Here is a 27881-nt window from a genome sequence, read left to right as displayed (position 1 = left end):
CAGAGCAAGGGACAATTAAGGGGACAGGCTGGGAGCGGCTGACCCTTCCCTTTAACAGGGAGGTTCATGGGCTGCATGCATGCAACAAAAAAAAACTTCCCTGACACCTCTGAGACTGGATCTGTGCTCCCAGAGGCTGCAGAGCTGGCAGCACACAGCTCAGCTTCGGGGTGTATCCCCCTCTCTGTCAGCAGCTAAAAGGAACCACCTCCAAGACGACCCTTGGGAAAATGCCAGCAGAGCAAACAGTGGCCAAGGGCAACCCTGGTGCGTCAGTGCCTTGGCTGGTGGGGTTAGACCACAGGCTGAGCTGCTCCTGCCTGTACTGGGAGCTGCCCAGAGGGCACACAAATAGTAGTGACAAAGCAATCGTGGACCAAAACACGTTCATAAAACTATTTTCCTTATCCTACGAACTCAGTAGCTACACACGCACACACTCGCCAAGGGCCCAGATTCCAACAGCACTCGCTGTTGGGAGCTTCTTTTATTCTCTGGGGCTCAACACAAGAATCTCTCTCCATTTAAACATCAACGCAATGCACAACACTATCGTGTTTTCCTCATTTCAAGCCCCGGGACTGGCAGCACTCCCTGGGCGCTAACACACTCGCATTATCACAGTTAAAAACTGGGACTTGTCTTTACTCTCGCCACTCGCAAATGGACAAGGTCATTGTTTGGGTCTGGGGAGCATCAGCCCCTTCCTGCCTTCTGCACAGCCATCGCACGCTGACAGCACGTGAGCACCGTAAACAAAATCAAAGCAGGCACTGAAATTTTCTCACCCCAAGGCTGTTTGTTCTAAAGGGCTCAAGATGCCATTTCCCACTGAAGGCAACACAAGGCGGTGCTTTAACTCCCTCTGAACTTAGAAGACGCAATGAAGCATTTTGCCAAAGCAGGACCCGAAGCTCTGGCTGTGATCACAGCAAGACAGGACGGAGAGATGAACCGGTGCTTGCTGAGGTGGGAAGAACATGCCTGGAAACCCTCTGGGTAAAGCCAACCATTTATTGGTGCAAAAGAACCCTGAAACAGGCAGAGCATCCATGGTGCAAGGCTGGGCCCTCTGCCCCTTCCCTCCACGGCTCCAGTGAGTGCTCCCATCCCAGCAGCAGGTGCCCAGAGCGTGGCCAGGACAAGGTGACACTCATTAGAGCAGGGACAGACTCAGCAAGGGACCAGAGAAATGGCAGCTTTGGAGGCTGCAGCTGTATTAACAGTAGTGCTTGTTTAAAAAATTCATTTCCAGGCAGCATGGAACTACAGTTTGGGGAAAAAGAGTTTCCAGCAAAGTCAAAAATTGAAACCACTTCATTTGCAGTGGAGCAAAACACCATTTTCAGGCCAATTAACCCATGGAGAAGAATTATTGCTGTAGTGTTCTTCCTCATTTAGAAGACGTAGGAATAAAATCTTTGCACTGTTTGGAATCTCTTCCTCCTCTTCCCCTCTAATTGGACCCAAATTTTCTTGATGCAGATGTTTGCCCAGCTCTCTCAGCAGACCCTGAAGCCAGCCGGGGCACCCAGGGGCTGGGAATCCAGCTGGCAGCTCCTAATGGCATCTTCCCTCTCCCCATCCTGGCATCCACAGCACCCGCTCACCGGCCCCGCACTGCCGCACTCTCAGTAAAAGCCTTTCACTCGCTTGTTGTCTGGGTCAAACGGGGACTTGGTGTGTGCTTGGGCAGGGTAGGTCACTCCCATCCTCTCCAGCTCGTAGCTGCCGCTCTTGACAAAATCCAGAGAGACCTGCAAGGCAGAACCACGGTGAAACCCCCATGAGGTGCAGCCACCTTTCAGGCACCAGTGGGGCACCAGCCCCTCACCGCCACCCCAGCCCCATCACTGGGTGAGCTCCCACACCACCCCGCAAATGTGCTTTCTGCAGAAATCACAGCTCTGCTGTCCCAGGAGGATGCACAGAAAGAAAATACATTTTTAAAAGCACTCAGCTAAGAAAAAAAAAAATTGAAAAGAACACAGTATTTAAATTTTTTTGAAGTTGCTTTTCTTTTTTTTTTTTTTTTCTTTTCCTGTGGATTTTTTTCAGTGGCACTTACAGCCAGGCTGCTAAAGCTCATTCCAGAGGGACCAGAACAGGCAGCCTGGGTGGGGAGAACATGCCAGCAGGGTCAGCCCCACTGCCCTGAGCCAGGTCCTGACTGCGGGAGGAGACCACAGTAGCAGCCAGAACGTCACCACTTGGCACTGTCCCCTCTGCTGGTGGGGCTCATCCTGGTGCCAAGCAGTGCCAGCAGCTGAGACACCCCCTTGCTGCGAAAGGGTTCTCCGTGTCAGCGTGTTTTTATCACCTAGAAATTATTAGTGATTTAGCAACAGTAAACACAAGTCTTACTTCACCTCCCCATGCTCCTCTCCTGTTCCTCTCGTTCTCTGGACCTGATGTTGCAGAGACATCCCCATCCTGCCCCCCTTTCCTCAGCCCCAGAGCTGGGGAGCATCACACCCGGTCCTTGAAGGACTGTATCCTTGGGAAGGAAGCTGATTGAAAGGCCACACAGCAAGGCTGGGAGCAGCCGTGGTGGGAATCCCATTGCTGGGGAGCTGGGAAAGAGGGGCTCTGCATGCCCTCCTCCAAGGGTCGGTGCTTGGTCTGGGTGCAGCACCAATCCCTGAGGGGGATGGCACGTGGCAGGGCATCAGGGCAGGTCCCCAAAGCCACTTGCCTTCCTCTTTACAGCACAGCTCACCCTCCTTCTGCAATCACTGCCCAAAGCAAGCAGGAATTATCCCAAGGAGCAGAAAGATGAGGGTTACACATTAACATCTGCTTAATGAGTGCTGTTTCCTGGCTGCAGTCAGCCAGAGCAGCCACGCAAAGGAGCTGGCAGGGCTGGGGACCCCACGATGTGACCACCTTCAGGCAGTGTTTCTCCCCACCATTGCCATTCTGGCCCCCGCAAAGCCCAGCAGGCAGCTGCCTGCTGCCAGCCCCGCAGCGCGCTGCCACGGCAAAGCTTTCCCTGCAGCAGGTGCGTGAGCGGGGAGAGCGGTGCGATGGATGTACCCAGCGGGGATGCACTCAGCACCGCTCTGCCGCATCAGGACCTCGCCAGAGGCAGGAGGGGACTGTCCCCCCACCACCTCCATCCTGCTGCCTCCGTCACACTGCCTGGGGCAGGCGGGGGCGGCTGGGACAGCGAGATGTGACAGGGAGGAGAGAGCGAGTGGGAAAGGGAGAAAGGAAAGGCAAGGCGAAACATTCATGATGGGCATTAAAGGTGATCCCTAGGAGGTGAGGGTGCTGCTGGAACACAGGATGATTTGACTTGGGAGTCTCGAGCTGATGCAGGACTAAAAGCAAAGGCAAGCAAGAGGATGAAAGCATGAGTTTATGCACTGGTCGTGGTTTGCAACACAGAGGGTCTCTAGGGATGTCATCTACAGCCCTCTGTCCCCGCACCAGCTCCTTGGCCTGTGCCTACAGCAAGCTGCTTAATGAGGGCATCTGATTTACTATCCAGGAGTCTCCCAGGGTTAATTAGGAGCCTGCTGTGCTCCTATTTGCCATCATTCCCTATAACATAAGTTAATTCACTGTTGCAATTAAATACTCGTTTGCAATTAAATTCCAAGGCAATGCTTGAGCCAGAGAGCATCACCAGGGCCCTGCAGAGCAACAGCTAGTAAGACCAACCACATCACCGAGCTGTGGCATCCTCATCCCCCAGCCTTCCCCTTGGGGAAGCATGGAGGGGGGAGCCTATCATGCTCCCCAGACAACAGAGGGTTTGCATGAACTTGTGCCTATGGTTCCAAAACCAAACAAGCACTACAAAGAGCCTCCGCTGTGGGGAAGGGTGCGCAGCCGTCCCCGGGGGTTGGCGGTAGCAGAGGATCTGTACTCACCGGGCCCCCGTTGGGGTCACGGATGTAGCCATAGGCGATGGTTTTGTCGATGGCAAATCCAAAATCTCCCCGGCGGATGTGGCCAACCACCTTGCCATCGCGCCAGATCGCCTCCAGGCCAAACATCGGCACTTTCCTGCAAGGTGAAGGCAGACACCCATGTCAGGACCTCACAGGGCAGAGGGGCTTGTGAGGACTGCACCCCAGCTCTGCCCTGGGTCAGCCCATGTACTGGGGCTCCTGCTGCTCGCGGGTTCATCAACCTCCCCGTGCTGGTCCCAGGCAGCAGCAAAGCCCCTCCATCCCGATTTGCAAAATCTCCCGCTGTTCTGGGTGAAACAAGATAAACCCACTCCCCGTCACATCGCTTCTAGCTCCCATTAAACATCCAGCAGGGAATTCATGGTGGGATTTAAATTAGAGATGGAATTAGAGCATGGAAAACAGCCGAGCCGGCTTGCAACTGAGTTCCACGTGCGTGCCTGGGCACAGCGGTGGATGGGGATGGCTGGTGGTGCTGCTGCCCAGGGCTGAGCAGAGCCCAGCAGTGGTACTCACTCCTCAGTGGTGAAGCAGACGAGGCGGCGGAAGATGCCCTTGGCTTTCTGAGCCTCCACAGCCTCCCGGCCCAGAAAGGGGATGCTAGACTTGAGCTTGCAGGTGAAGGCTAAGCCTGCTTCTAGGGGGGTGTCATCAGGGCGCAGGTCTGCATGCCAGTGCCTGTACCCTGCAGAGAGCAAGCATAGGTCACCCAGCCTCTCCCTGGTACAGCAGCAAGTCCAGAGCGACCGGCATCAGGAGACCAAGACATCACTCCTACCTCTTGGGCAACTCTGTTTCCCTGGATTCACTTGACCCTGGACAAAGATACCCTCCAGAGGAACCCATTTTGGAGAAGTCTCATTTGGGCTGCTGGGTTCAGCATCATCTCTGAGAGGAGCTATTCATAAAGGTTTGTGGGGAGAGGACCGCAGGAATGGGTATAAACTGGAGAGGGGCAGATTTAGACTGTTTAGAGAAGTGAGGCCCTGGCCCAGGTTGTCCAGGGAAGTTGTGGCTGCCCCATCCCTGGAGGTGTTCCAGGCCAGGTTGGATGGGCCTTGGACAGCCTGATCCAGTGGGAGGTGCCCCTGCCCATGGCAGGAGGGTTGGAACTGGATGATCTTTAAGGTCCCTTCCAACCCAAACTATTCTATGATCTCTACCAGGAGGTGCCACACTTCCAGTCACACTAACACACCCTCAAAGCTGGGAAAAACTCATTCGTCCTGGTCCCCCAGCTGGAGGCAAAGAAGCGAGTGTTACTGTAAGGAAAGCAAGAAACCTTTCTCGATGCTGAGGCTGTCGATGGCTCTGTAGCCAGCGTTGATAATGCCGTGCCGGGCACCTGCCTGCATCACCGCTCGGTAAACCTTCACGCAGTCTGCCCTGGGCACGTGCAGCTCCCAGCCCATCTCGCCGACGAACGACAGCCTCATGGCACGGACCTGTGAAATGCAAGAGGTCAAACATCCCTGTGGATGGGCTGTGCAGCGTAGGAGAAGCTGTGGAGCCACGTGTCGCCGTGGTAGGGGGAAAGCTGGCTTGCACGGGAACCTCTCCCTAGGGAGTGAAGCCAGGGTTAAATTGAATTTCTCAACTCTCCTCAGCCTAAGCTTTGGAGCTCAAACCCAGCTATTGTCAGTGCCCAGGAAGGCTGGTCAGTGGGCGGAGGTGGCTGCATTCAATATTCTCCGGTCATCAATCCCAGGGCTGTCACAGCCAGCCAGGCTGGGGTTAGATGTGATGCTCCAGCTCCAGCCAGGCTTTTGTCTCCCTCTGCTGATCCATCAATGCCAGAAGAAAGCCCACAGGTACCCCTATCCCTACATTGCCCCAAATCAACCCATCACATAGGAAAGGTGATCCCCAGCTGGATTGTCCTGCTTTGAGGCACCTCATGCCTTCTGGCCCCAGGGATGTCCCCCTCTTTGGATGGGCTCCCATGGCAAAGGCACCCAAAGGTCCTACTCTCCTGGGCAGGGGCTGATCCCAGTGTCCCAACCCGTGCCTCATTCACCCCAGGGGGATGCTCATGGTTCCTCCAGTGGAGGTTGTGTCCCAAAGCGTTACTCTCTGCTGCCACATGGAATACATGAAGCTCCAAAGAGGAATAAGCAAACCAGCACAGGGGACTTGGTGCTTCTCAGAGGAAGCCTCGTCCTCGGAGGTCTCCCTGTCTGCTGGCACTCCCAGGAGCACATGCCTCCCAGTCACGCTGGGAATCCCCCTTCTTGCCCAGGAGCCTTGCCTGCATCCTCCCATTTTCCCTACTGAAACAGTCTGCATTCCCAAAGCTTTCCAGGCCAGTTGGGGCCACCCCAGCTTAGGCATATTCTCTGGAGATACCCCTTGAGTCTGAGCTCCAGTTCCCTCTGCTCCATCCCTTTGGATTTCTCTGCTTCCTCCCCCACAGAAACTGCTCTGGTTCATCCCTTCCGATGCACATCAACTTCGAATGCATAACTTGCTTTGGGAAAGAGATTAACTCAAGAGTTTCACATCACATTGTGATTTGCAGTCTTAACAAAGTAGTTTTCAGCTAGGAAGAAACTTCCAGGCTGGTCCTGTTGGCCAGGCACTCTCCGCAGCTCTGGGGCTGTCTTGCCCACGCGGGCTTTGGATGTTGTTGGGGCAGAAGCTGCACCTTGCCATTTGCTGAGCTTTTACAGAGCCAGGAGCTGGTATCAGCTGTGCTCTCTAATCTCAGGTATAAACAACAACAGACAACAGCAGCCTCTGCCCAAAACAGGCAGCAACAGCATGAGAGATACCAAAGGGGTGCCCGGGGTCACTGAGAACCCAAATCCATCCTTGCTTCCCCCAGCACCTCTCTTCTCTAACAGCACTGCAAAAATAAAGTTCTTAAGCAGAATTTAAGGCAGCTCTTAAGATGCCTTAACTTTTGCAATAAAAGTGGAATGGGAAAGGAACACCATAGGTATCGGGAATTTATGTTAAGCCTCCTAAGAGAAGATGTACCAGGGATGCAGCCCCTGCCCCAGCCCTGCAGCAAAGCCCAGAGGCTGGCGGAGACACAAAGGGCACAGAGAAGCTTTCACCACTGCACAAATTAGGGAGCAGAGATCAAGCCACTGCTGCCAGCAAGCCAAGCTACCGTCTTCGTTGCAGCAGGGGATGCTCTGGTGACTGACAGGCAACCTCCCAGCTCATTAACCCTGCCTGCAACTCAACAGTCAGCGCCACAGCTAAGGTGTGCTTTACTTTGAGGGGCAAGTTACTCCTGGGAGAAACTTCCCCTCAAATCACTGTTTCTCTGGGGGAATGAGCATCCTGTAAGACTGGTGAGGCAGAGGAATGCATGATAGAAAACAGGTAAGCTTAGGAAAATTGGGGTGCCAGTCAATAGCTGGGCACGGGCAGGCTTGGGAGATGCACCCAGACATGCCTACCCCAGGCAGGGGTGTGCATCCCACCACGGAGACCGAGGGGGATGTGAAGGGCTGGGCTCAGCCACTCCAGCCAGCTTTCTGCTGAATCCCTCCAGGAGCAGGTTTTTCTGTTAGATTTCAATGGGAGCTAGGAAATAGCATCAATTGCTACGTCTTTCAGCAGCAATTCAAAAGCCTTTTAAGTATTCCAGAAAATGAAAACCTGAACTTTACCCTGTATCCAGCAGTGAAATTCAAAGGGGGACCTTTCTCTACTGTTCAATACAATGAGAGATGCTATATATAAACTCACAAACCAAGCGGTAATTTCCAGAGTCATTAACTCTGCTGGAGCTCTCCTTTCACTCCAGCTGATTTTGTTCAACTACTGAGTTAAATGCCTTGAAATCTCAGTGATAACTTTTAAAAGATATTGGGTTCAGTTTAGTCCCCCTGGAAGGCGATAATATCAGTGAAGGCTTCAATCTGCTGTCCTGAGAAACCCTCTGCTGCCTCGCAGGAGGCAGGGAGTCCTTCCCAGCCCAGAGTTCTCACATACACCTTGGGCAGGACAGCCTTTTTCTGACAGTCAGGGTATTTACACTCAAATAAGCCACAACATTTCTACCAGATACTTCTTCCGTACAGGAGCGCATTATTTTTTTATAAACTTGAAGGGAAATGCAAATTAACTAATCACGCTCTTGAAGATAGGAACATTTCTACCGTTTTCTCGGGGGATAAGTAGATTATTATGAGATGTTATCAGGTTACTGCAGGTGTGACGAGGGAGCACGTGGGGATGGTTATAACTCACCAGTGGAGACTAAAACATCATGTGTTGGACAACCTGCAACAACAGATCAGCCTTTGGGTCTTGAATGCCTCTGTTCTCTGGCAAGGGACACTGGACACCCTGTGGGATTTCGGTACCCAGAGCACTGGGCGCACTCATGGTGATGGTTTGGAGAATTAATCCAAGTCGGGCAAAATCTGTGGCTTAGTTAAACAACCCTAAACCCTGGCTAGACTCTTGCTCACAAATCGAATAGCCTTAATTTGATTTAGCAGCAATCCCTTCAGCAGCCGGCTGCATTTGAATTAAAGCTACTTTAATTCCCAATGAAAAGTGTCCGTGTGCAGCTTAACCCAATTTCACTAATATCCAGCCTGCCTCCAGCTCCCTGTTTTCCTCCTGCCATTTATAAGATTTACTGCTGCACCTTCACTCCTTTTGTCTCCCATCAGACACCAGACCGAGAGCCAGAACAAACACCGGACACGGTCCCTCCTGCCAGCCAGCTCCTCCGAGCCGCAGAGGGATGCCCTGGGACTGCTGCCTGCCCAGTTTTCCCATGGGAAGAAGGGGTTCAAACTCAACCCTCTCTCCCAAAGGGGTGTTTTTGCAACGGAAGGGATATTTCATATGGTGTAAACATCAATAAGAAACCAAGGCTGATTATCTTGGGCATCCCTCCCTCCCCACTAGGCACCCAAGCCACGCAGCAGTGCTGTTTTCCACCATCATCCCTCAAAAGGCTTCTCGTCCCCTTGCTCTGACTCCGAGAGGCTTAACCCAAGGTGTTGGCATGTACAATTACTGCTTCTGTGCTTTTCTTGCATAACTGCTGACGTGAGCCCTGAAGTCTGGGCAAATGCAGGATGATCTGAGCTTGTACAGAAAGCTTAAGGTTGTCAGACTTCTCCCGTGATCAAACACACCGGCTCCGCAGGCTGCCCAGCCCTTACCACCAGTACTTGACATGCTTTACATTAAATCATCCCTATATTTTTTATGAGTAAGGGGAAAGGAGTGGATCTAGAGCACCGTATAAATCTCTTTATCACCAGTGCTTGCCCCTGATCTGTGGGAGACATCCCTTGTTCCTCCATCAGCATCACAAAGCCATAAGTCACCATGTCCCTACCCCAGGCTCAGCCTGGGCTACAACACTGCCAAGTGGGCTGGGAGAGCAGGCTGGCACCTGGCAAACAAATGGAGGGGGCAACACGCCAGTTTTTGGCTTTTGCCACCAAAAATCCTCAAGAAAACCTCCCAGCTGCACTCTGCAGCAACGTGGAGGCAGATGGGTTCTCTTGCAAAGGATGCTTGGCTGCAGAGGCTGGCAGGTGGTCACCCCACCGAACAGACTCTATAGAATCACAGAATGGTTTGGGTCGGAAGGGGCCTTAAAGCCCATCCATTTCCAATCCCCTGCCATGGGCAAGGACACTTCCCACTGGATCAGGGCGCTCAAAGCCCCCTCCAACCTGGCCTTTAACACTTCCAGGGAGGGGGAATACGGAGACATCTGGGGACATCCCAGAACAGAGGGCTGTCCCCATCCTACCTTGCATCCTGCAGCCGTGACAAGTTTGTGGGTGGAGAAGGGGAAGGCCTCGTTGCTGAGGTCAGTGTCGAGCACTTCTTGGAGGACGACACGGCTGTGAAAAAAAAGCAAAGTGGTTGTGCTGAAAGGACATAGCTCGCCAGCCTTCTCTGAGGGTTATCATTACAACTTGTTTTCTCATCTTGTTGGCAAGATAGACTTCTCTCTCCAAAGGGGAGATGACATGGGTGATATGCCACGTTGGGAGAGCTGCAAAAGAAATGCCAATTGCCCAACAGAGTGTCGCTCCAGCCAGATCATCATCTGGTGCTGTGGGGCTCAAACCTGTGCTTGCCTGACACAAAGACCTGGCCTACATCAGAGGCATCCCTCCCTCCATCCTTCCCTTCCATCCCTCCATGGTCAGGGTGAAACGAGGGGGCCAGGACACTCTCCCCAAACTCACCTCAGAGGGCCCTGGATGCTCATCATGCCCAACTCCTCTGAGCAGTCAAGGAGTTTGCACTGGAGCTTCATGTCCTGCAGCACAGCAGTGATGTGTGACCAGTTGTGCTGAGCCACGGCCCCGCCGATAGCCAGGTAGTAGCCATCCCCTGGAAGACACCCCCGGCAGCCTTTCAGGATCAAGAGCATTGAGCTGGGGGCGATGCCCAGCTTGGCTCAGGGCTGGTTTTGCTCTCCAAAGGCTGAGCTGCAGCCCTGAAAGCTCTCCAGCTTGCACAGCCTGGGGTAGACTGTCAAGAAAGGTGGGGGTTATACAGTGCTGGGAGCAGGGGAGAGATTTGGGGGCTGCTAACAGCCACGCTGCCTTTAGTGGCGCTCAGCACAGTGAATACCAAAGGCTCATTAAAACCTGAAAGAAGGGAAGGTTAAAAAAGTTGTTTGAGTCCTGGAGGAGCCTGAGAGTGTGAGCATCATGGGAAGAGAAAATAGTTTTTGTCCTTTACGATCAAGAACAAAAGCATCTGCTCTTTTGTCCCACTACAGAACGGGTACCAAAGTGCAGAGACAGCAACTACAGGTCAGAGCAGAGAGGGCTGCAGCGACCGGGTAGGGGCTGCGCTGTTCACAAGGAGGAATTTCATCTCATCAGTAATTCTGGGTGGAAAAGTCCCTGGAGATGGGGATTGAGAGCTTATTAATATATAATCAATCTTCACTCTGTCTTCCTGCCACTACAAAATTGCTCTCTGATAATCTGTCATAACGATAATAAGTGCAGCCACCTACTGTAATTGGAAGAATAGACTTTGCTGCGATTAAACTCCTCCATCCCCCGACAAACCCTCCAGCTCTGCCATCCGTTTCCCACCACCCTTCTGCCTGCCACGAGTGTCCCAGACGAGGGGGATGCAGGATTCTCCGCAGGGAGGGAAGAGTTCACTGGTATGCAGCCAGCGCGGAGCAAAGGCAGCGACCACCCCTGCAACACCCACCACCGCAGGGGCTGCTCCTGCTGCAGGACTGCTCCCTTCCCAGCAACACCACTGCATGGGGATGGGGCTCCACCGGCACTGAGCATCCCAGCGCAGACCTCCCTTTGGTGGCAGCTCTGGTAGAACCCAGTGCCACACGGCATGAGGTTTGGCAGCGCTGATGGGGCTGAAATCAACCCCCTCCTCTGCTGCTGCTGCTGCCTAATGCCATTTCTGCCCTCTGGGCTGGATGCTCTGCTCTGTTTCAATTCCTCTTTATTGCAGCGATAAGGGTTTGGGGGAGAGGTCAGAGCTGTCAGCCGGGGCTGGACAAACCCAATAACGCTGGTGAGCAGTGCAGGCCCCCAGGGACAAGGGGAATAACTGGGTTACAGGGACCGAGGGGTGGAAGTGGAAAAAGCCAGGTGCCTGCCATTAGGTAAATGCAATCACTCCCACGCCTGCAGCCCCCTGAGCTTGGCAGGGATGGAAGAGATGCTGGCAGACTGAACCTGTCCCCGTGGCTTTCTGGGGCTGGAACAGTCTTAACATGCATTGACGCAAATGTAAAAAGCAGCGAGAGCATCTGGGAGCTGAACTGCAGGAGGGTGAACCCAGCTGGCGAGACCCCCAGCCCCGCGGCAGCTGCAGAAACGCACCTGCCTCCAGCATCCCTGTGCTCAGGGCTTTTACCTTCGAAGGTGGGGGCCAAGGGGGAGGCCGGGTCCCCAGGGCTGATCCGGCTGACGGTCAGGTCACTCTCCACGCCGCCCCGCTTGTTCAGCATGCAGGTGTACACAGTCGAGCCTGGGGGAAGGAGATGGGCAGCGCTGCCCATCAGCAGACCCTGGCACAGAGCTGCCGTCCCAGCAGAGTGAGATGGGTAGTGGGGAATATGCCAGTGCCTCGGTACACCCTGACCAACCCTGGATGTCCCAGCACCGAGAGGGAGACAGGAGCTTGGCTATTTCCCATTGAGATCTGTGTGAGGAGCTGACACTGCCTCCCAGCCCTAGAGAAGGAGGAAGCTTCTCCCTGTGCAAATCACAGCTGGCAATGATTGCAGTTGATTTACTTCAGTACCCACCGTATCTCTAGCTGTGAGCCACAGCTGGAGCCAAAGGGCCACGCATCCCCCTCCCCAGCTCAGAGCACATTTGCCTCTGCATAAATGAGAGCAGAATCCAACCTCCAATGCGGACAGGGAAGGTGGTAAAACCTCCCCCTGCCCAACATAAGAACCTGGCACGTGCCTGAGGCATCCCTCCCTCCAACTTTGCATCCCTCCAATTCGGGTCCCACCCAGTTTGTTTTGGTGTAAGATGTGATTTCCCAGAGCAGCGTGCAGACGAAATCAGAGAGCTGAGCCGGTACCTGGTGCTTTGCTCACATCAGCAGTAAAGAGCCAGTTTGCTGCTTTGGTTGCTTCAGGACCAACCAGGTAGAATTTCCCAAAATACGACATGTCGAAGAGCGCCAGAGCATTTCTGCACGTTAAGCATTCATTCTTGATCTACAATTAAAGCAAACACGCCACTGAAGTGGGGCCGTACTCTCACTCTACAAAGGGAGACGCATATTAGAACCATTTATGTAATGAAAAACAATACCAGGATAATTGTCTGGTGCCTTTAAAGGCTGTAAGGCTTCAAAATGCTCCTGAAAAAACAGATATTAAATGAAGCAAGGCCTTTCTGTATGGTCAACATCATTCCTTCCCTCACTAATACAGTGAGTTATCAATAATAATACTTAAATTTTATCAGATTGGGTTTTCGCCCCAATCTAGTCTCAACTCTTTCATTTGGGAAAGCAGCAGTAGAATTCTCCTGGCTTCTCTGCTGGGGTTTCCAAGCATGGGCCATACATTTTCCCTAGTTTTAGGCAAAGCTCATCAGTTCCCCCTCTCTGAGCTTCACCAACTCCACCCAAAGTGTCAACACGGTATGGGCTCTGCTGCCTTTAACCCCACCCGCAGCTCCAGATGTGCCCAGAGGTTTGGGCAGGGGCTGCTGTTCCCCTGCACTCACGATGTCATGGTGTGGGGGGAAGTCGAAGGTGTACTCCTCCCCCAGCAGCTGGTTGTAGGTGTAGTCCCTGTGGCGTTTCTGGCCATACGCTCCATAGTAGTCGTAATCCAGGACCTGGGGAAGAAGCAGGAGGATGGGGCTAGCGAGGAAGATGCTGGGAAGCCGAAACCAAGGGGCTGCTCTCGGGTGCATTCACTCTACGTTGGGACAATGGGTCCATGCAGGACTAGGACGCAGTGATGGGTCCCCCGCTAAAGCATCCCTGCCCACGGTGACGAGCCCCCACTCCAGCATCCCTGCTTGCTGCACTCTTCAGTATATGGAAGTGAGATCAGTACGTATAATTCTAGGGTGTTACAAGTAGATGCTATCTGTTACAGAGGAACAGGCAGACAGACACACAACACGCACACACCGATCTCCCTTTCACCGCTGTCATTGTGAATTAAAGCCCAGCAGCTTTTACAGACTCTTCTTGAGGGCATGCATAGGCCTGCAGCACATTACACATTCTGCACACGCTGTTTACGCCCTGCATGCACAGGCAAGGCTGGTACCCTCCAAACTGAACCCCACTTGGAACACGCGCAGAGCTTACCGGGGCTGCTCCCCTAGGACTGAACCAGCCTGGCCTCTCCCAGCCATGGCGCTCCTGGAAAACACAGCCCTGTCGCAGCAGCTCCTACATAAGTGAAGCCAGAAAAATGGGAACAAGTCATTTAAAAAAACCAAACCAACCTTTTCCTGCGTTTTGAGCAGCATCCAAGTAGCCCTCCTTGAGTGCATACTCAAAGCCTTGTTTGTGACCCCTTGGCTTTGGCTACCAGCAGCCAAAATCTGCTCTGCAGTTCATCTTTTAGAATAGTGGCAAACCCCAGCTGCCTGCAAATTGACTGATATTTCTGTCCCCCCAGGAAAGGTATTTGCCTCAACAACATCCAATGGGCAGGAGCCTGGCAGCCCAGCAGTGCATCCCATCAAAGCTTATGCTACGGTGCATGAATTACTGACCAAGAGATGCTGAATCCAGAAAGCAAGAGTCTCCCTGATGTTTACAAGAGTAATTATACAATAACATTCAAGATTTACAGAGCAACCTTCTCATCCCTCCTCTGCGCTCTCAGGAAAATCTCTCTGCATGCAATTAATTAGGGATCCATTAAGATATTTTCGTTTGGTGCCTCGGTTCGGAAAAAAGAATAGATTTTGTTGAACGTTTCAGAAATGATTCAGTGCCTATTTATAAAACACAGCACATGCTCTGGAGCTGCATGTATAAATACCAGGCTGTCAGTCAAATGGGCATCGCTTATTAGACACACTATTAAAAAATAAATTGCATCCTCAGTGACAGAAAACAACTGAGCTGTCAACTAAACACCGGGGGACGGCAGGGAGAGATGTCTGTTTTACTGCTTGAGCCTCTGCTCTCCATCGGAAGAGGCACGGTGTGATATGAATTAGCGATGAGCAGAAATGGGCTGGAGAAACGTGGTCGCTCCTTGCTGGAGCTGGAGGTGATGGGGTGGGATGAGGCACCGGTCCCAGGTCACCCTGAGCATCTTGAGAGCACTGGGTGGTTTGGAGGGCTCTGAGCCGCAGCAGCTGCAGCCACCCACTGGAAACCGGGGTGTTTTCTTTTTTTCCTCAAGTGCTGCATCTTGGAAGTGTTCAGCTACAGAGATTTGTGAAAGGAAGCAGCTGATGAAGGCAGGAGCAGCTCTGCCTGGCAGCTACAGGGAGCAAAACCAGCGGGGAATTAGGATGCGCCAGCAAAATCACCTCCACGGATGCACAAATACTCCCCACATCCCTCCTCGTGCCCTGACTTCGCTCCACACTGCAAAGCACTATTTTGGGAAGAATAAAGCTGCTGGTGAGCTGTCAGTGAGTCACGATGAGCCGGAGGGCAGGAGATCACAAAGGGCATCCAGAAGCCCACAGCCCGCACCACTGCCCCTGAGCTGGACTGGCAGTGAAGGAAATAAGCTTCTGAGACTTCCTCCCCACTTTTCCCTTGTCCAGTGATCATCACCACGCCCTTAAGCCATCTCTGCTAGGTTAAATCTTAGGGGAACGCTTGACACCTCTACCACGGCCCCAGTAGCCTCACAGTGTGCATCTGATGAGCTTTGGGAGCCAGCAAGGATCTTCCGAGGATGGGTGGATAGGAGCAAGGATGTGGCACACTCCTTTGAAAAGTGATATGGCTGTAGTCAACCCTTGCCACCTCTTTTTTGCTGCAAGGGTGAGGGTCTCCCACCACCCCGTACAGGGCAGCCCAGGTCACGGTGCGCATCCTCACCTCATGCAAGGGGTCCTTCCTCATGTTGCGCCCCGCCAGTGGCTCATCGTGGGGGAAGACGACGGAGTAGTTCTTCGCATAGGACTCATGGCTTCGTTCCCGGATCCAGCGGTTGTTGTCGGTGAGAGAGTGGTGAAACCTCCTGGAAGGCAGGGAGAGAGTGGCCGTCCAGACGAGCCCACGCACTCAAGGTGTGCCTTCTCCCCTGGGCATGGCCTTCTTGCCCAGACCCAGATGTGAATGCAGGTGCTGTGGTGTAAAATAGCTATTCTTGTGTCATTTTTCACAGTTAGGGCAGCAAAGGAACCAAGCGGGGCTCGGGGCTGGCCATGCCGCAGCGCTGCCCACGGAGCCAGGCAGTCACTCCAGCCCTGCTCCAGGCACATCCAACTCCAGAGCAACTAGGAGCAGAATAAAGCCCTGCTGGGAGGAAAAAAATAGAAGAGGAGGAACTTTGAGGTTAATTCTGCTCTGCTTCAGCGCGAGGCTGACCTTAGAGCATGCCTCGCACACGGCCAGGTTTAAATGCAGCCCTGATGGGGGAAAGAGCCTTTGACATTCCATACATTTTCCATCCAATTCTCCCTAGGCTGAAATATAAATAAAACGCAAAGCATTTTAAATTTGTTTGACATATATTCATCTTTTCTCCTTGAAGGAATGTGCCAGCTCAGCACATGTTTGGGTTGTGATTACCGGAGCCCTGTAACTCATGGAGAGCAGCGCTGGGCATCGGTGGCACTTTTCCCAGGGTTGGAGAAAGGGAGGCAGGCAGCAGGCGAAAGGCAAGACAAAATGCCATCTCTTAGGGCCTTTGAAAACAATACTTGCAGCTTCCCTGCCTGCTCTCCGGGTGCAGTGGAGAGGCAGAGGCACAGGACTGAGCCCAGCAGTGGTGCAAGCGATGCAACACAAGCGATGCTCCCCCAAAGCAGCCGTGAGCTCGGCGTGCAGGCAGCTGCCTCTCCTGCTGGCATGGCAGAGCAGCAGGTGACACATGGCACGTCACCGGCTCCTTTCTCAACGTGCTGAATTTTTGACAGCGGCAAGAGGAGCAACAGCTGTCAGATGAAATATTTACAAGTGTTTTGAGTGGATAAATATTTCCATGTGCGGAAAAGTTATTTAAAGAGAAGCTTAGTAATCACCACCAAAAGGCTAAAAAAAAAAACCAAACTAGGACTGACATCAGTTTGATGATGAGGCAGATGGAATACAGGGGATGCTTGAGTAATCCAGATGCTGGAAAGCCCCTGGACACTCTCTGAGCAGGGCTGGTCTTCAACAGTGCAGGTTAGCCCTGCAACGGCTGCGGATGTGCCAGCCTTCTAGGGAGAGAGGAAACGGCCTAAAGTTGCACCAGGGGAGGTTTAGATTGGCTATTAGGAAAAATTTCGTTACTGAAAGAGTGGTGAAGCCCTGGCAGAGGCTGCCCAGGGCAGTGGGGGAGTCACCACCACCCCTGGAGCGGTTCAGACAACATGGAGTTGTGGCACTTGGGGACATGGTTTATTAGGCCTGTTGGTATTGTGTTGGTTGTTGGACTCAATGATCTTAGAGGTCTTTTCACAGAATCACCAGGTTGGAAAGGACCCACTGGATCATCGAGTCCAACCATTCCTAACACTACCTACACCATGTCCCTCAGCACTTTATCCACCCGTTCCTTAAACACCTCCAGGGAAGGCGACTCGACCCCCTCCCTGGGCAGCTGTTCCAGTGCCCAATGACTCTTTCTGTGAAGAATTTTTTTCTGATATCTAACCTGAACCTCCCCTGACGGAGCTTCAGGTCATTCCCTCTTGTCCTGTCCCCTGTCACTTGGGAGAAGAGGCCAGCTCCCTCCTCTCCACAACCTCCTTTCAGGCAGTTGTAGAGAGCAATAAGGTCTCCCCTCAGCCTCCTCTTCTCCAGGCTAAACAACCCCAGCTCTCTCAGCCGCTCCTCGTCAGACTTGTTCTCCAGCCCCCTCACCAGCTTCGTTGCTCTTCTCTGGACACGCTCCAGAGCCTCAACATCCTTCTTGTGGTGAGGGGCCCAGAACTGAACACAGTATTCGAGGTGCGGTCTCACCAGTGCCGAGTACAGAGGGAGAATAACCTCCCTGGATCTGCTGGTCACACCGGTTCTGATCCAAGCCAAGATGCCATTGGCCTTCTCGGCCACCTGGGCACACTGTTGGCTCATGTTCAGTCGCTGTCAACCAGCACCCCCAGGTCCTTCTCCTCCGTGCAGCTCTCCAGCCACTCTTCCCCCAGTCTATAGCACTGCATAGGGTTGTTGTGCCCCAAGTGCAGGACCCGGCATTTGGCCTTGTTAAACCTCATCCCATTGGTCTCGGCCCAGCAGTCCAGCCTGTTCAGATCCCTTTGCAGAGCCTCCCTACCCTCCAGCAGATCCACACTTCCTCCCAGCTTAGTGTCATCTGCAAACTTAATGATTCTATAAACCTGCCTGTCTAATGATGGCCCCGCTCAGCTCAGGGATTTCTGCTTCCAGGCTCGGCCCACTGCTGCCCGTGCTGCAGGGCTGGTGGACGGAGGCTGCTGGAGGCACCTCCCACTGACACCAGCACCGACTCCCCTCTCCTCCCAGCCCGAGTTAATGGGGTGTTTACCAGCTTTGCGACCAAAGCAACAGGATTTTAAAAGCTTTGTCCCTGACAAGGTGGTTGCTGTCACTCGCATCCCTATAAAAAAAAAAACCCAGACCAAATCAAATACAATTGAGCAAGTGGAAAGCAATTACAGAGCCAACATCTGCACGGTGAAAACTCCTGGCCCATGTCGTGCTGCAGACGCTGGGGAAAGCTAATCTTTCTCCTGTTGAAATCATCACCCTCGATTATTAACTTAGAGGATTAGGCATGGCACTAATTGAACAACAACAAAACCCAAACGTAATTACCCTGTCCTTTCCCATCACCACAATCTCCTTGTGTCTGATGGAAGCTGTTTGCGTAGAAGCAGAATGAGGCAAACGAGATAAAACCCCACATGTAAATTCATTAAAGCCATCGAGCGTAATTGATTCCAGCTCCTCAGAGGGACACAGGCTGCGGCACAGGCGCTGAACGACACCCACTCCTGATGCCAGCATCCAGCCCTGCCTCAGAACCCATCCCCAAGGATGACCCAAGAACAAACGGTATCAGCAAAGGAGTCCGCAGGAACCTTGGGGCAGCCTGGGTGACTTGCCTGATGTCGTAGCCGTACATGTCCTTCTCTGGCCGCCCGTGGATGATCCAGTGAGCCAGCTCCCTCCCGCAGCCACCTCCCAGCATCATCCCTGATGGAAGAGACAAGAACCCAGCTGAGGCCAGGAAGCCCAGCGCAGGTGTGCATGCTGGGCTCTGCCCAGGATATGATGCCCACGGGATGATCCCTTTACGTTCCTCTTACCAGCACTGTTGAAGCCACAGCCAAGGAAGAAGCCTCGGACCTCTGGGGCTTCCCCCATGAGCGGCTTGTGATCAGCCGTGAATGACTCTGCAAGACAGAGATGGGGACGTGCCAGCAAGGCCAGGACAGGTATTTTTGGGACACATTTTACATTTTAGGAGCAGGGTTCCTACAGCTTGACCTGCTCCTGCTCCTGGAGAGATCATTGGGGTCAGGATTGGACTGACAGCAAGCGCTTCTCAGCATCCGAGGTTAGGCATCTCTCCAACAGTGTCAGGGGAGCAGAGACCAAATGGAAGGCAGCCTTGGGACTGGGATGTCCAGCACCACACAGGTGCCTTCTGCAGGCTCCCAAAACAAATATACAAACATATATCTATATATATTTGCTTTGGAAGCTTGCATGAGTATACGTGCATGCACTAGCACACATATACACGCACACCGCTGGAGGCAGAAGGCAGCTCCTTTGCAGCCCTGTGCATCGCACAGTCTGTCCCTGCGCTCTCCAGAATCTGGGCTTGGGGTAACTGTGCCCTCTGCACCTCTGGGGAGCTCAGCAGCCCCTGATGCAAGCCAGCACAGCAAGAAGAGTGCCTCGGAGTTAGGGTTTAGAATGAAAATTTGTGGAGCAGAATGCATCCCCAATCAGAACATGAATGAGGAGCTGCGGCAGCTGAAGCAGCCTCTTTCTTTCTCCCATCAAGGCGGCTGCACTTGTTCATTTGCCACTTCAACATCTGGGCTATATTTCATTTTCATTGCTATATTTCACCTTCATCTATTCCTGCTGGGAAATTTCATTAATTTAAGCTACTTTATTCAGCGAAAGGATTGCTGCTGATATTGCCCAAGGCTCCTCGTGCTAATGTTGTCTCATGCTGGCAGCTGCTGCTCCCCATATAGCTTTCAACTATGGCCTCTGTGCAAAACCCCACTCAGGAGAACCGAGCAAGATGCAATCCTCCTCTCTGTTTCATGATGGTTCATCACGATGGTTCATCATGAGAAAAGAGAGAGGGAAGGCAGCATTTAGCCTGGTCTTTCCACTTCCAGCAATGCCCAGCTTGTGTTCCACGATCTCTGTGCTCAGGAGAAGGCAAGAGGAGGGTCAGAATAATATATTTCCACTTTAACCAAAGCAGCTTCTCACATTCAAGTATCTCTATATCGATAGACCAGGCTACAAAGTCACTGAGATGACGGAACAGCACCTGAAGCGCTTCCCCTTCACCGGTGGAGCACACCAGCCCCGCTGACTTCACCCTGAGGAATGATGCTGAGTGCTCACACGGGACCTTCACCAGCTCGGCTGCAGGTCTGGACCAGCAGCTGGAGCAGAAACAGCTTAAACCACCGCAATTCAGTCTGCTTTCATCCCCTGTCCCTGGAGCACAGCACAGTAGCTGTTCTGGCAGTGAAATATTTACTGCGCAGCAGAAAAGACAAGCGTTTGCTATTTGCTTCGGTGTCGTGTGACTCGGCTGTCGCAAGCAAACTAACTGCAGGTTTAAATCAAGATATAGAAAAGGAGGATTGCTGACCCTTTGGAAATTACACTGCAAGCATTAGGAAGATGTATAAGAACCCAGCTCCCCACCGGAGGCCACCAGCTCTGCTGACACAGCAGTTTAATCAAAACCGCGGTACCCAGGGCCAAGGTCTCCACCTTGTATGTGTCATGTTCTATCAGCTACAGGATAGGAGATGAGCTCTTGTACAGCACTGCTCCCTCCCCAGGGGCCCCGAGGGTTTCCCTTTAAGTGCTTCAGAAAAAAGGGATTTTTTTTTTTAGCACGCGGCACATTTCAAGTCCAAGCCAAGTGTGCAGGGCTCGGGTTCGGTGGCTGGCATCACCCCCAGCTGCCACTTGGACCATCCTGCAGCAGTGCCATTGCCATTAACTCCATGCCAGGCAGTCTGGGATGTAAACTGGGTAAATCCCATGCCATTGGCCCCAGAAGCAAGTAGTAAAAATAATAGTATAACACTCCGTTAAACAATGCTTGAAAAATATCTGTCCCTTAATTCCCAGTGGCTGCAACATCAGCTGTAAATCCGCGCTGGCCACCCCCTAGTTTGGACCTTAGGTATTTCTCTACCTAGACTGAGCCTGGGATGCCACCCCTTGGAAGATGACACCACTGCAGCCTCACCACAGCTGTTTTCTCTGCGTTCAGTTTTTCTTCTCGCAGGATATGAAGTTTCCCCTTGCCTCCAGCAAGATCCTTGAAGGAACACAGCCACTACGGTGCCACCACAGCCGCATTACCTGGCCCGCAGACGGTGGATTTGATGCCCGTTTTCTCCAACACCGGCACTCTGTTGATGGCCCCTTCAATGTGTTGCATGAAAACATCCCAGTCCAGATCAAAGAGGCCAAAAGCAAATTTTTCAGATACCTGAAGGTGGGAAACAGGAATTGGGACAAAAATTAGAAGACAGCGGATTGCGTAAGAACTTCTTAGCTCTGGCAGCCCTGGAGGCTGTAGAAAATCAAGGCTGCTTTGCAGACTCGGATCTCTTTGGGTTTCCATGAACAGCTCAGCCAAGGCAAATGCATGGGGCAGAGCTCAAGTTAAGGCGCCTGCAGCTGGATAAAGGGATGATGCAGCAAGGCAGGAACTGCACAGTGGCCTCTAAATCCCCCCCCCCCCGCCCAGTCTTTTCATCTCATTCCTGCTGCCTGTGCATCTCGTATCCACACCACAGACAGACCCAAAGGGTCTCCTGTGCTTTCCCCACAGGCCACGTGGAAGTTGGTACCCACAGAAACCAGAGGCTGAGGTGGCTTTCCTGACAACCTGCCTCATTCCCCTGGAAAACCTCCTGGCACTACTCACCTCCTCCCAGAAGATGGGGTTTGACTCATATCCACCCACAGAAAGGGCATCGCCTTGGAGACGGAGATACACCGAGGCATCGTGATCACGAACATTTGGCATGTTCTGAAAAACAGGGAGGGGGAGTGAAGGGGTGAGACGGGGGCAGGAGCTGCAGGGAGACCCTGGCTGTGCCCCGGGGAGGCTGAGCAGGATGAGATGGGGCAGAGCAACCGCAGCGAGTGACCCACCAAGGAGGGGAGCGGTGCTGGCTTTGTGGATGTTCTCACAGCCCTGAAATCTGAGCGCGTGCATTTCGCCAAGAGGAAAGCATCCAGGTCAGCTCCAGCAAACCTGGCCAAACCCTGGGCAAAGTGGTTTCTGCAGGCAGCGATGCCTGTTCAACAGCTCCGAGCCCAGCAACCCAAGCTGGAAGCAAAGCCTTGTGCAAATCCTGCCTAATTAGCAGCCAGCCAACTCCAGTGCTGCCAGGAGGATTTGCATGTGCACAGCCACCAAGGGAAGCAGCATCTCCGTCCTCTGGCTGCTCCTCCGAGGCACAGGCAGCACCAAATGAGTAATTACAGCACCAGAGATGCTGGGAGGAGCAGGAGCAGCCACTGTGGTTGATCCCAGCTTGGAAAGTATCACTCTTCTGCTACCCACTGCGGCAGGAGGATGCAAGAGCACAACACTTGGGCGGCAGTGCGCAAGGAATGAGGGATTTGTTCTCTTGAATAATGGATAGAGAAACATTTAGAGAGCATGAAGCATTGGTGTAGGACCTATCGCGTTTTACGTTCACAAATGGAATTATCTGGACTGAACAGGAGGCACTGGGGTCTGCAAGCTGCAGCATCTCCTCTGTAAAGTTTCTTCCCCACTGTGTTTGTAGGCATAGCAGAGTTAAGGGGATATGAAAGTAATCGCAGACTCCAGCGCTTTTTAAAATGAGGCACCTCGGACTAAAAAGTCAGATCTGCGTCAGAGGGATGGAAACTAAATAATGTGTCAACCTCAAAGTCCTGGTGACTGAGTGGAGGGAACGTCCTTCAACTCCCGAAGAACTCTTCACCGCTGGATGTCAGGAAGAGATTTCTTGAGACAACTTAGAAATGCTTGGAGAGCTACACCTCTACCTGCCAGGGAATGGGGCTCGTTCAGAAAGTGATTGGCATCTCTGTGAACGCTGCTATCACACACCAAACACATCACAGACCTTATAATAATTGAAGAAAATTATCCTGCTAGTCATAACATTGTTAAATACTAAATATGACTCTATGAAATGCAGTCTGATAGTCCTGCTAGGAGGAGAAGCTGCTGGGTGTGCGCTTTGCCTGGCAGTGCAGAAGGCAGAATGAGAGTGGGGGGAGACATCCTGCAGGTCCAGGGATACCAAAGGGCTCTGTCCCATCTCACCCTGCCATGTGCCGGGGGGGCAGGCGCCTCTGGAGCAGAGGAGCCCATCTGCAGCCACGCAGGACTGACCTGAATGCCCTCGATGCGTTCGGTCACCACGTAGGCGTGATGCATCCCCACCAGCGGCACGCGGACGCCAGCCAGCCGGCCCAGGGCTCGCGCCCACACGCCTGCAGAGACAGCAGCCCCGCACTGAGCACCTCTCCACCCTCCCTGCACCTCTCCACCACCTGGGCTGGCGTTACAGCCAGAGGGAGGGGACAAGGACTGAAGCGGACCCTCCAGCTCAAGGGATGCAAAGCCACCCCCTGCCCTGCAGCCACAGCCCTGGTCCCCCACCCTCCCTACCACGCTTTGCACCCTGTACCTGCACAGTTCACCACACAGGGAGTCTGGATGGTCCCATGGGCTGTCTCCACAGCGGACACCCTCTTCACACCAAAATCATCAGTTTTGACCTGGATGCCGGTGACCGGGCAGTTTTCTATTATCTGGTGGCAGAAGAAGGACAGGAGAATCACAGCAAGGACACAAGGACCATGGGACAACCTGGCTTGCCTGACACCTACCACTCAACTCTGGGGAAGGTGAATCCAAACAGCGGTCTAGCACTGGCCATCTCCCTTCCCAACAGCTATTACTGTTACTGCTCGGAATAATGTACCTCTCTTAATTGCAGGTTTCAATCCCTGCTCTGTGCACCAGTGGCTGCAGACGTTTATTATTTACACGCGCGTGAGCTAAGCAACGCACCGAGGACAGGCTGGCAATGTCTGCCTTGAGAAGTGGATTGTTACCCGACGCTGAAACCTCTGCTCTCGCGAGGAACCTGCCTTGGGCACCGCCTTGTCTTGCTCCTAAAAGTCTTTTTTTCATCCTGTGCTTTCCCTGGATCTCATGGTTCCTGCCAGCTTTGACACTGTGACCCAAACAGTCACCAAAGCTGAACAGGACAACATCCTTTCTGGGCAAAGACACGATGTCGCAATAGCAGCTGTGCTCCAGTGGGAAAGTAGAAGAGGGGGAAGATGAAGTCTCTTCCCAAGTTCAACAGGCACTAATAAGTAATTACTAATTAGGAACTACCGTAGCGCCTCTGGCAGTTGCTGCTCTGGCGAGAGTTGAGCAGGTACCAGCTGGATCCATGGTGCCATCCTTGGGGACGTACAGAGTGCCGTACAGGTCATCGATGTTCATCAGCGGGTACAGGTCCTTGGTCTGCGATGGGGTCAGGACGTAGGACTCCACGCCATACGCCTTCCCCAGCTGCCGATCAGACAAGAAAAGAGGGAGCTCAGGCAGGCAGCAAAAGCTTTGCTCATCACTTGCTGCTGGAGGAGGAGGAGTCCCCAAGGACTTAGTTCCCAGATGAGGCAAATGCTGCCCCAAGGCAAGCCCAAATTCCAGCGTGGAGTGGGATGGTGTGCATGGATTTGGGGGAACATGGCCCCATACTCCTACACAAGCTACTTGTGCAGCTGGAAAAAGGGTGCTGCTGCTACCTTAAAGGGCAAAAACCCAGAGCTGGATTTAATTTTGCCTACTTTGCCAGCATTTTGCCCGATTACAGCAGCCTTACAGAAGCCAGGAGGCTGCCCTGGAAGCATATCCCAGCCTCCTTGCAGCTCTCCAGTTGAGAAGGCAGAGATGGAGATGCCATTTGGAAACGCAGAACCTCTGCTGCCCTCGGAACCCCCAGCCCTGCTGCCATGGGCAGGAGATAAACGCCACCTCCTGCAGCCCACCCAGACGGGGCAACACCGAGGGGCTTCTCCCTACCGACATGAGCCTCTTGTACTCGTCGAGGCGCTGCTTGTTGGAAGCGATGAAGAGCCCCCCGTTCTCCACCCAGCCCGTGTGCAGCCCCGTCTCCGCCGGCAGCTCCCGGCTGACCACGTCTCGCGTGTGCGCCAACAGCTCCACTTCCACATCGCTGGGACGCAGCTGCCACAGCAGACCTGGGGAGGGGGATACACACAGCCCACGGGTGGGACAAGGGGTTCCACCGCCCCTCCATCACCCAAAGGGGGATGCAGAGGGGATTCTGCTCTCCCACTCGTGGTGTGACCAAGCTGCCAGGGCTCTCGCTCCATCTCGTGGCGACGTCGGAGTGCTACAAATCATGAATTTCAGTTTACATTAAATGAATGGAGAAAAAAAAGGGTTGCTGGAGCAAAGTACTCCACAAGAGACAAATCCCTCCAAAAGCTTACTGAATTAACCTCTCCAAGCTGCCTCCTCTCTGCCAAAGAAAGCCGGCTTAAAGAATCACAGAATGGCCAGGGTTGGATGTGCCCTCTGGAGCTCATCCAGTCCAATTCCCTTTCTAAAGCAGAGTCACCTCGAGCAGGTGGCACAGGAGCACGTGCAGGTGGGTTTGAGTATCTCCAGAGAAGGAGACTCCACACCCTCCCTGGGCAGCCTGGTCCTGTGCTCCATCAACCTCACAGAAAAGAAGTTTTTCCTCGCGTTCAGGTGGAACTTCCCCTGCTTCAGTTTGTGCCCGTTGCCCCTTGTCCTGTCATTGGGCATCACTGAGAAGAGTCTGGCCCCATCCTCCCACCCCCTGCCTTTTTGATGCTGATCAGCATTGATAAGATCCGCTCCAAGTCTTCTCTTCTCAAAGCTAAACAGACTCATTCCTCAGAAGAGAAATGCTCCAGTCCAGAAGAAAAAGCGGGGAAAGAAACAGTTTGCTTTTCCTTTAGCCATATAAAACTCCATTTTTTAAAAAAAATAGAAAACTTGGGGGATATTTTCTTAACAAAAAGTTACACCAAAAGGAAAAAAAAAACAGAAACCCTAAAATTCTCTGCATTTAAAGCCAACCTCTCTGGCACGCTTAGAGCCAGCCTACACAACGGATCCGCTCCATGGACAAAAGCACATCCCAGGCTGTGGGCATCGCCATACCCACCAGTCCCACCCCATGCCCACCACCTCACCGGCCGTGTGCCAGGTGGTCCCCGAGGTCAGGCGATCCCTCTCCAGCAGCACCACGTTGGTGACCCCCTGCTTGGCCAGGTGGTAGGTGGTCTGGCAACCCAAGCTGCCCCCTCCGACCACCACCACCTCGGCCGAGGGCGGTAGGGGCTGGCTGGGCTCCCTGCTCCCAGAGCCTTCCTCCTTCAGCGTCTTCTGGTACGGGACGCTCTTCTTCGCCGTGGGGCCCGTCACGCTGCTGAAGGGCCGGGGGCTTCTCCAGGGGGCTGGCAGGTGGTGGGGCACGGCCGCCCGCAAGGCACAGCTCACGTAGGACATCTCCACCTGCAAATCATAGAATAGTTTGGGTTGGAAGAGACCTTAAAGATCATCTAGTTCCAACCCCCCTGCCCCAAAACACCCCGCTGGCGTGGGCAGGGGATCCCCAGCCAGCCCGGGGGGGTCACTGCAATTTTAGTGGTAGCAGCATCTCAGGGCTGAGCAGTTTGTAGTCTGCTGAGACCCTTTCCAGCAGGGAAATGGGATCCCCACTGCACGTGTGTGTGGCTCCAGAACACCCTTCAGAGGGGCCCCAGTAGGAAAGGGGCTTGGAAACGCACAGCCTGTGCTCGCTCACGCCTGCGGAAACCGCTTCCCCCACCTTGTATTCAGGAGTAACATGTTTGGCCACAATGAAGGCACAAGGTTTGCTCCTTATCAAAGAGGGTGGTGCAATGGCTGCTGGGGGGGGTGACGGACACACAGGGACAGATCCTGCCTGCAGACACCCCAGCCCCTGCACCCCCAGCTCCCAGCTGGGAATGTGGCTCGGGGCTTGCTCCGGGTGCACAGGAAGGGGTGCAGAGGGGTCTCGCAGGCCAGCGTCACCCCCTCCCATGCAAGCCACGACCCACGGCCGGCGGCTGCCCCAGAGCTCGCCCCACCGAGACCCCCATTTGCTGCCACGTGGCCTCCAAAACATCCGCTGGCCCCCCAATAGCCCAACAAAGCTGCCAACTCCCGCTCGGGAAATCCCACAACCGCCACAGGGGTTTCTCGGGCAGCCCACGGCAGTTCCCACCAGCCAAGACTTGCCACGCTCCACTCACCGGCGAGGTTCCCTCTGGGCTTGGCTTTCCCTCTTGTGATGGCTCTGGGGCCGCTGTCTTCCTCCGATGCTCTCCTTCTCTTCTGTTCACTATCGTCCCTTCAGCCCCTGCTGCAAAAAAAACATTAACCAGCGCCAGAAGCGAGCAGAGCCAGACCAGGCAGCCAAGAAATAGGGGCTTACCTCCCTCTTACCCCTTCTCGGGGCTCTGCTGCTTCTCAACAAAGAAGAAAATTCAAGAAGAGCGGAGAAATTCAAAACAGAGAGGAAAATACTGGTTTTTCTCCCGGCTCGGTGCCCAGCAGAGAACAAACAGCCCAGCTGGGGCCAGTGGGGGCTCGCAGCCTCCCGGGCTCGCTCGGCGCTGGCTGGAGCCGTCAGCTGGATGCCAGAAAGCAAACACGGCGAGGAAAGGCACCATCTGACCCTCTTGCTGGCGTGCCCCGACGTTGCTTTTTGAGAGCAGAATTAAAATAAATTTAAATGTACCCCAAGCCAGACCTGACAGCTCGGAGTGAAGGTGGGAACACCGAAAAATTTAATTTAGAAGAGGTAGGAAAATAATTGTTTTATTCAGATCCTGCAACCTGAAGGTTTATTGTTCCTCCTGCCCAGGACTCACCGCTGAAATTAGGACGTGTTTGGGCAGGATACGCAGGCGATGCAAGTTCTTTAGAGAGGCTCTGCAGGGCCTGGTTGGGATATCTTCTCTGAGATATCCCTGGTTGGGATATCTCGGAGAAGCAGGGGTCGGGGTGGAGTCAAGGTTTGGCTGGAGGAGGGTGGGGTTGAGGTC

At 53.4% G+C, this 27881-nt stretch overlaps 1 protein-coding gene across 4 annotated transcripts; it reads right to left on the bottom strand.

Moving 5' to 3' along the window:
- Nucleotides 1-1447: 1447 nt before the first annotated feature.
- On the bottom strand, nt 1448-27645 carry SARDH (sarcosine dehydrogenase). 4 transcript variants are annotated; one of them, XM_054084025.1, is made up of 22 exons: nt 27269-27645; nt 27087-27196; nt 26001-26322; nt 24835-25013; nt 24142-24321; nt 23423-23546; nt 23125-23225; nt 21655-21759; nt 21084-21213; nt 18812-18898; nt 18608-18698; nt 15411-15552; nt 13704-13787; nt 13106-13219; nt 12450-12588; nt 11769-11882; nt 10106-10253; nt 9661-9754; nt 5203-5365; nt 4437-4605; nt 3879-4014; nt 1448-1757 (listed from the first exon to the last, which is right to left on the bottom strand). In XM_054084025.1, exons 3-22 carry the CDS (start codon nt 26314-26316, stop codon nt 1632-1634), a joined length of 2742 nt encoding a protein of 913 aa, XP_053940000.1. In that variant the 5' UTR covers nt 26317-26322; nt 27087-27196; nt 27269-27645; the 3' UTR covers nt 1448-1631. The 4 variants fall into 4 exon arrangements, with proteins under 4 accessions (XP_053940000.1, XP_053940001.1, XP_053940003.1 ...); XM_054084026.1 differs by having other exon boundaries at nt 27087-27193; XM_054084028.1 differs by lacking the exons at nt 27087-27196; nt 27269-27645 and adding an exon at nt 26639-26663.
- Nucleotides 27646-27881: the final 236 nt, after the last annotated feature.

This window comes from Cuculus canorus, chromosome 19 (genome assembly GCF_017976375.1).
Source record: "Cuculus canorus isolate bCucCan1 chromosome 19, bCucCan1.pri, whole genome shotgun sequence".
NCBI classification, from domain to species: Eukaryota; Metazoa; Chordata; class Aves; order Cuculiformes; family Cuculidae; genus Cuculus; species Cuculus canorus.
This window is presented reverse-complemented; position numbering and strand designations above follow the sequence as displayed.